The sequence below is a fragment of the Fusarium tjaetaba genome (genome assembly GCF_013396195.1).
Source record: "Fusarium tjaetaba strain NRRL 66243 chromosome Unknown NRRL66243_c0000404, whole genome shotgun sequence".
Classification (NCBI taxonomy): Eukaryota; Fungi; Ascomycota; class Sordariomycetes; order Hypocreales; family Nectriaceae; genus Fusarium; species Fusarium tjaetaba.
Genome location: NW_023501600.1, coordinates 23,024 through 31,824, shown reverse-complemented (window position 1 = coordinate 31,824; position 8,801 = coordinate 23,024). Strand labels below are relative to the sequence as shown.

The following is an 8,801-nucleotide window of genomic DNA, read 5'->3' as shown; positions in this document are numbered from 1 at the left end:
CGTGCCTGTGCTGAGGTGTGGGGTAGTTAGTTCGACTCGAGAGCGATCTCCCCAGACCAAGTTGGGCTCAAAGTCTGGGGAAGTTGCTCTTCTTTGCAGTCAAGTTAACCAAGATGAGAAGATGATGCATTGAATCGAGATTCTACCCGTGGACTTGCTTGTTTCCTCCGGCAGGGGCTATGTTGCATCAAAGATCCTCGTGATACTGGTCCAAGCAGTGTCAGATCAGGATTGACGTATGAACATCCGGTGTAGCATGTTATAACCGCTATATGCGATTCTACAAACTTTTCAAATTCGGAATCTTTAGGACTCTGGTCGAATACAAGACCCTTGCTTCGAGAGCTGAGGTTTGGCACATCTACCATAGCACCACCACCTAGAGCACATAACCAAGGTCTAGGCCGAGGTCTTAGGCCCCTTCTCCCTCAGAAGCATAGCCGTAAACCTACAATTCACTAGAAAAGGCTTGCAGAGTGGTCTGTTGTTTATGCGAGTCCATTTCCGTGGCCTGACCTTGCCCGGGGCTTCGCCGAGCTGAGAGGTCCGTACCCCGACATTAAAGCTCGGAGACCGGCGGTGATGAGGGGAAGTGTAGATGACAGGCTTCAGTTAAATTGCTGGTTCAAAGTCATGATATGGATATTTATTGAGTAAAACTCATGATTATGGACCTCAATAGATGCTTGATTTACTGTATCAACTCCCTTGGACCGTAGTCTCGAGCTTGAATATGTAAAAGTTGCTCCATGTCTCCGTGAATGTGATGCAGCTTCTCCATCATGTGCCATTTACCCCTCTGGTCTAGAGAAATACTTCCCCATACTTGATCCCACTTGCAACCGTGCAAGCTCAGATTACAACGGCAGCAATTGGACAGTTCCTCCACTAGAATGACGTTCCGTTCTTATTCTTAAAGTGAAGAATGAAATGGTCCCCCCGGAATCATCATTAGGTTAGATAGGTACTCATTCAGTTCCGTCCGAGCACTTCCGTCTTCTTCCACCTTGGCTCGTCTCTTCTCTCAACTCTCCTCCGAGTTATTCCATTTTCATGTGCGCGCCTGGTTTGTCTCACGCGACACTGTAATAGCATTGTTTTTTTTTAAATTCTCCGTCGTTCAGGGCACAAGATAGAGAGACCAACCGAAGAATAGCATCTGCCTTACCTTTACCTTGCGTACCTCCACTCTCCGGCCACTGCCTCGGCTTCTCCCGCTATTTGCACGCCTCTCTTTACCTTACCATTCGCGGGGCCGCCATCCATCATTGATACTCTGCTCTGCACTGCTCTTCCACTCTCCGTATCTTATCCTCGACTCACATCATCCTTTCTTTTCTCTTCCCCACTCGCCAATTCTCTCGGACGATACAGTCGCTCGACTTCTCTCGTCTTGACTCTTCAATGACGACGCCGTGAGCTTGTCCTCCGACCTTTCAACTTCCTCGGACGCTCTTCCGCAGCGGGAACCCGGTCTCTCCCTCCGTCCGTCCGAGTCTGCCTCCGAGTCCGATTTCTCTTTCTACGACATCGTCACACTCTATTCTATCACCCTTTTTCGCTCTCTGATTCGACCCACGGTTGCCCATCATGTCGTGGAAAGCTTCAGAGCGTCTGATGGATACTATCCGTCACTATGCTCGGTTTCCCGCCACTGGTGTCAGCTTGCGCCAGATGGTCCAGTTCGGCGAGAAACCTTCAGTCGGTATGTCTTTGCTCGTTCCCGTGCCCATTGAGCACAGTTATTGACTTTGGGCTGCGAAAGGAACCCTATTCCGAGCTTCTCAGTTCTTAGCCGAGGAGCTTCCAATCCGTCTAGCTCATCGCGTGCAAGAGCTCGACGAGCTTCCAGATGGCCTTAATGAGATGCCCTCTGTCATTAAAGTCAAAGATTGGTACGCTCAATCGTTCGAGGTATGCGTCTCTGAAGTCAATTGCCAAAACCCGCAGTATTAACTCGACCGGTAGGAAATCACACAACTACCTCGGCCACAGTTACCCTCGGATATCCGAAGCCGCCTCATGAAACCCAGCAAAGCAATCGGTCGCAATGCTTTCCGCCTTCCTGCCGCAACCCCTAATCCCTCTATCGACGAGGGCGAAGCCGACGGTTGGGGTGGTCTTCAGAACGACAATGGCAAAGCCAAGGCCGCTGCGCGCCGATATTTTGCTATCGTTGACGACTCGAGCGACTGGCCCGCCGATCTTCACCTGTACAACCAACGTTTCGCTCAGACTCTGCACCAAATCAAGCGCCGTCACGATGGCGTCGTTACCACAATGGCTCAAGGCATCCTCGAATACAAGCGCCGTCGCCAGCGTATGCAGATTGACAGCACTATCCAGTCCTTCCTCGACCGCTTCTACATGTCTCGTATCGGTATCCGCATGCTTATCGGCCAGCACATCGCATTGACAGACCAGAGCCATCATCGCGACCCCACTTATGTCGGTATTATTTGTACCAAGACCAATGTCCAAGATCTCGCCCAGGAAGCCATTGAGAACGCCCGATTTGTCTGTGAGGATCACTATGGTCTTTTCGAAGCTCCCAAGGTCCAACTCGTCTGCAACCCCAACCTGAACTTTATGTACGTTCCCGGTCATCTGTCGCACATGCTCTTCGAGACACTCAAGAACTCTCTGCGCGCCGTTGTCGAAACACATGGTATGGAGAAGCAAGCTTTCCCCGTTACAAAGGTTATTGTTGCCGAAGGCAAGGAAGATATCACCATCAAGATCTCTGACGAAGGCGGTGGCATCCCTCGAAGCGCTATCCCTCTCGTTTGGACTTACATGTACACCACTGTCGATCGCACACCAAGTTTAGATCCCGATTTCGATAAGAGCGACTTCAAGGCCCCGATGGCTGGTTTTGGATATGGTCTACCAATCTCACGTTTATACGCGCGCTACTTCGGCGGTGACTTGAAACTCATCAGTATGGAAGGGTAAGTCTCAGACAAACATACTTCCAACCCGCCTGAACAAACACGCCTATTCTGATTATGAACAAATCCGTCACTAACATTTCTTTCACAGATACGGCACCGATGTCTACCTTCACCTGAACCGCCTTTCATCATCCTCCGAACCTCTGCAATAGCAATTACATAGCGCCGGCGCACAAAACCTACAGGTTCCCCCTTGGGTTCTTCGCAAACGACTACAAGGCCGAAGCCGCGAGATATCGGAACGGAAACAGGTGGGCGATGCCGAGGCGGTGGTCAACGCGCCACCACGAAGCAACTATACCAGTCCACAGGAAGTCTAATGGGTTTTTTTCTTACAAAAAGGGAATTATCGTCGCCCGCGGGAGAACCGTGCGCCGGAGCAAAACACAGACGAAAATATATCGTGATACTACTATATCAGCAACTACTACAAGAAACAACAAGAGGAAGAGTAACAAGAAGGATCAGACGATGACGATTACAAGGCCGCCCACGATATGCCCGCAGCTATACCACGCCAACAGGAACGCACAGCTCACTTGGATATTCGAAAGAGGAGGAAAGAGACTACTCGATTCGAGGGACGAAGATCCCACTACTCCAGAACACCGCACCATGTGGTTCACACAACCCGAGGGACCGATCTCCATGGAGGCCAGTCTAAAAACCAACGTTGGGAATCTCTACAGTCTCACAAAGCGTGCTGTTGCACGTATGTTTGGACAATAAACACCATTCGAGCTACGATTTGGTTATCATTATATTCTAGGTAAACATCCCTCCCGCTTGATATGGGAGGAAGAGGAACATCGTTTTGAGCAACGATGAGGGCACATTGTATGATGCATTAGATATGGAGGGGAAGAATAGGATGGTGACGATCGACATTATTGGGAGGCTGTCTTGTTGACAGAACATGCAAGCATGTATATGGAACAAAAATACTTCTACGGGAGTCTTGGTCATGGGTAGGAAATATCACTTGCACTTTGTTTTTCTGGTTAATTGATTTTGGCTTCGACTCCAATAACTGTGGTCGGGATGAGTATTACCTGATTCCACGTTGATAAGAATTCCTCAACTTTGGGTGTGACGGCATATGAGATTCAACAGAAGCAAAGCAAAGCAACGCAAGTCAATTCACTAGGCTTTTCTACCTGTACTGGGCGGGGGGGCTACTAGCCTCAATCATTCTCATCCGCTTCCGCTTCCGCTTCCGCTTCCGCTTCCATTTCCATCATACCTCTCACTCAAGGAGATCGCTCAAGTCTGAGCCGTTGTGAGGGCGAACAAAGCAGTCATTCTCTCCTACCCGATGACGATCGCAAAAACAAGACCAAAAAAAAAGAGAGACCTAAGAGACTAATCGGAAGTCTTGGTTAGAAGACACAATTCTGGGTTGTGCTGCATGACGGCCTTCTTCTACTTGCTCATCAGGGCGTCAAACATGTTGCGACTCTTCGTGGAGTGGCTTGTTCGCTGGCGCCTGGACGAGCCCTCAGCTTGATCCATGATGTTAGGCTGAGTGAAGTAGCGCTGAAGAAAGAGTTAGATAATAAGTTATTTCTTGTCATAAGCGCACCTACGTCGTTCTTCTTCTGCCACTTGTTGCCGGCCTGTGGGAGACGACTCTGTTTCAAGTCTTAGTCTGAGATCAAAGCTTTATTGTTCAGTAAACTTACTTCCTTTTCATCTCCCCACTTGTCCTCACATCGGGTTGAGACCTCCTTCATGGGAGGGATGTCGTCCCAGCCGTCGGCGAGTGTAGCCCCCTGGTCGCTGTCTTCGGTGGTTGATACTTCAGATGCTGAGCTGGACATGACGGTGGGGTTCTTGGACGCAGTGTGTCTCTGGCCCATAGGATCCCAAGCGTTGAAGGTGATCTTGCGGGCGGCAGCCTCCTCCTCCTTGTCTTTGCGGAGAGTCGTTGCAGTCGAAACACTGCCGGTGGTGCTTGAGGTGGCAGTTCGCTGGGCTATTTTCAGGCCGCGAAGATGAGGAGGTAAATCGCTTGCCATTTGAGACACTTGCGGGAGAACAACCTTTGGGTTCGAGGATACAGAACCTTCGTCAATAGACATGCCTGCGAGACGCTCTGGCAGCAATTGTTGGAGATGAGGGGGGAGTGTAGCACGGCTAGAAGTTGTTGACATGTTGTCGCCAGCCACACTGGATGTTGTGGACGCATAAGTTCGAGTCGTGGAGGAGTGGATCGCGTGGGATGAACCTCGAACGACTTCGTTGAAGATCTTGTTGTCATTTTCGTTGTTTGGGTCTAAGCCAAGGGATTCAGGTGAAGTGATTGGTGCCTGTCTGATGTTAGTCACTCCATTCGATCTCCTCATGTCTATTGCTTACTCCAGGGAGATCATCTTCCTCGAAGAATTCAGCAACCTCAACAGGCGCATGGTAACCTCGACTCATCATGTCTTCTTCCTCTACGGAGATATGGCCCGTTGCTTTTGGGATCGGAATCACCGAGGGCTCTGCGACTACGTCCCATGCGACACATTGGGCACATCGCTATTACACATTAGCTATAATTTGATACCATAGCTCGAGAAAGTCCCTACCCAATCCTCACCTCCACGCTGAGCCTTGGAGAAGGCAGCATATGGGAGTCTTCGGTTGCAGGCGGCGCAATCATGCTCCAAAACTGGAGTTGAACTATGTTCCTTGCAGACCATTCCGGTGTTCCCAGGGTCAATCTCTCTGCCAGAGTCCCTCAAGAAGCTGGTTTGTCTCTGTTGGGCCTTGGAGAACATGTCCCAGGGCTTCCACTCGTTACCTGCAACGCAACGAAACCTGGCAAGATTAGCAAGTTGAGCGCGAGGATATACAGAATAAGGGTCAAGTTTACTGAGTTGGTGCAGACTCGTTGGCTTTACTATATATCACTTTCTTTTAGCTTTTTTAATTCTGATGTTGATGGACAAACTCACGGCTTGTAGCCTCCTTTGTTGTTGTTGGACATGGCGATTCGCGGAAGGAGGTGATAGATGAGGATTCAACTTGAGATCCCAGGGCAGATGAGATGTCTTCTGTGTTTTCGGATGATTTCAGCTGCGGGTGGGCAAATGATAGGAGAGTGACAGAAGAATGTTTGGGCTGTGTGCGCTCCTGTTGACTGCTTCAGGTCAGCAAATGACAAACGGACACTCGGCGATTTCAGCAGCCCCAGTCGCTGCTATTAGAAACAAATGTGATATTAGAGTAGAGGATCTTTTTTTGATGTTGATGTCGGATCAAAATAAGAGACTCGATGATGTTGAGTGTTGAGTGTTGAGGAGGAAGAAGGAAGGAATGTGCGAGGCTCGTGCGTTTAGGAGATACTTATTTGCAGTGGAGGCTCTTGCGGCGGTTTCAGTGGCAGTGAATCACTAAGGTATCCCCAGTTGCCCTCAGTTATCAATAATGAACAATACCTGTAGCTTGCAGGCGGGTGGCGGCAGTGTTTGGGGAGTGCCTGTTTGCTCTTCTTGCCTCAGGTTGATAACTACCTTACAACTTGGAGCACGCACTTTCAAGTCCCTCAAGTTGACATTTTGACCGGGCAATTCTTATCAGGTAAACGTTGCACTTTCTCGCTTTGAGGAAAACCCCTTTAACACTGTTGTGTCGGTCTATTATAGTGTTCTAAGTGTTAAAACTACTGTGATTTAAAGATGAACACGTACGAAGACAACCTTTTGTGTGGCTGGCAGCAAGTGAGGAGGGGATAAGGGACGGGGAAGAAGGGAAACCATCCTTTGGAATATTGTGCTGTGTATTTGAGTAAGCGTGTTACTGCAACTAAGGTACCTTTGTAGTTCAGCAACATCATATCAAACAACTCATACTTGTATATATCATTGATCATGTTTGCCATGAGGACGTAGCCCAAATCATGTAGAACAAGAATGAAAATCACTACAGGTCACAAATCAGATTACATGGTAGCTTCAGTGGCGTAAGCCACTTGAAAGGACAACGTTTTGCAATTTTTTTGTTCGCTTTGAGATGTAACATCCCGCAGCCATCAACCCCTTTACCGGTTCATGCACTGACAGATCAATATTAAGAGCACACATATCTGAGTTCTAGTGACAGCCATGGCAATTGCGGTTCTGGTACATATCACAAATTATACTCATGAAAACCAGTAGCTGAACTTATATAAATATCAGTTTTTGATAGTCAAGCAAGTCTAAAATGGATGAGGCTCAACATAGACCCACAAGCGATGTTCATCTGCCACATGGGAATTATCGTCCTAATTACACCCTACACCTTCTCTAATCTCATCGACATCGATCAAATGGTCCCCAGAAACTAACCACCATGCATGTCTAGTTCTCTATCCAAGCTTCCTCTTTCAGTGACGAAGACAGGGCTAGGACGATGCCCAGTCGCTTCCGACATTTTCACCGCCATCTACCCTACAGAAAATCCATTGAAGTCTTCACCGCTCAAGCGGAGCCGTCCATGGTGTTGAATTAGCTCGCTGTCCAAACCCCAGACGATCAGCTGGCATGTCCACGAGCTTGTCGATTTACAGTTACCCCGATCACCACAAGGCTGTGCGTTGTCTGCGGACTGTGTGCATCTTGGATGGCCAGATATGCTCAGGTCAGCGAGTGTACCGCGCTGTATGATTGGCATAACCATCTCGGCATCCGAGCGTAATCGGACTCACTGCAGGTATTTGAAAAACTGCGAAAGGACTACAGTATCTGTCTTTATGGAAAGATCATTCTGCATCTACCCTGCAACCTGCGAGAATCTATTGGCCTTCATCGCGTGGCTGGACGGGAGTATGCAAGTGACCGCGCCAACCGACAAGCAAGCATCAGTTTTTTGTTCAACATGCCAGGGTCGTGCCATGTTGCTGCAGTGATCTCAACAGACGTGTCAAGCTACTGAGATATTCATTGACTATTCGTTGCTAACGGCGTGTCTACGGTAGAAACTGGTATCCATCGTCAGGTTAAGCTTGGCGAACAACCCACCTACGGTAACAGGCTTCGTCCATCTTCTTAAATCCACCATCGATAGACTTACTCTAGAGACGACAAGGTCAGGCCTAGACTGCAAAAAGACGCCCTTACCGATACAGGTTGGAGGTCTTCCAGATCAGGCCGATACCATGTGGACGATACTCATCTTGGCCAAAGGATCTGGGGTAGGCAACCTTTTGACTCGCGCTTGTGCAAGCCTCAGCACTGGGCTGAAGTTAGAAGTCCAAAACGGCGTGACAAGCTCTCAGCCATGAGAAAGCAAGATGTTGGCGCCCTTCATCGAAACAAGACTGGTAGTAAGACCTCCGAAAGAGCCTGGTGCTCTGGAGATAACCCGCCCGTTGGAAAGAGCTGGTCCCTGAATCCGTGCTCCACGATAAGCTGTTGTCGATCCACCGAGCCAGTATCGGTTGCGATGAGCATCACTGGGTCCTGGATACAGTATGAAGAAAACAAAATAGATCGACAAGACAACGCGCTTCGTGGCCAATGGTCGTGTCAAGCAACAACACTGTTCGATGACTTCACCATGAGTGATGCCGCTGTGACAGTCGACCCAAGCGGGCTAAGATCGACTACCGTAGCTCTCGGGATGGACAGACGTCGCCACATTCGTCCAATTCCACGCAAAAGAAAAGCTTGCATTAAACCCGGCCAATACGGAACTGACAGCTCAGGTCCCGGTTGGTGGATCATCAAGAAAAACGCAAGGCTCAGTCAGTCATGGTCACTCAGGACAAGCGGAACACGTCAAAAGTGAACCCGACAATGCGGTGACGGAGCATGGGTCCATGACTGCTCTACAGCCGAGCTTTGAGTCTCAACTCTCAACCTCAGGATCACAAGCCCC

General features: G+C 49.2%; 2 protein-coding genes across 2 annotated transcripts; one reads left to right on the top strand and one right to left on the bottom strand.

Moving 5' to 3' along the window:
- Nucleotides 1–1,590: 1,590 nt before the first annotated feature.
- FTJAE_13358 (pyruvate dehydrogenase kinase) lies at nt 1,591–3,782 on the top strand (the record flags this gene model as incomplete). The annotated part of the gene is made up of 6 exons (XM_037346494.1): nt 1,591–1,705; nt 1,796–1,914; nt 1,996–2,951; nt 3,140–3,205; nt 3,479–3,666; nt 3,724–3,782. 6 exons carry the CDS (start codon nt 1,591–1,593, stop codon nt 3,780–3,782), a joined length of 1,503 nt encoding a protein of 500 aa, XP_037199618.1.
- A 594-nt stretch (nt 3,783–4,376) lies between these two features.
- Nucleotides 4,377–5,928, bottom strand: FTJAE_13357 (uncharacterized protein; the record flags this gene model as incomplete). Its single annotated transcript, XM_037346493.1, has 6 exons — nt 4,377–4,490; nt 4,541–4,585; nt 4,637–5,263; nt 5,313–5,477; nt 5,528–5,759; nt 5,897–5,928. 6 exons carry the CDS (start codon nt 5,926–5,928, stop codon nt 4,377–4,379), a joined length of 1,215 nt encoding a protein of 404 aa, XP_037199617.1.
- Nucleotides 5,929–8,801: the final 2,873 nt, after the last annotated feature.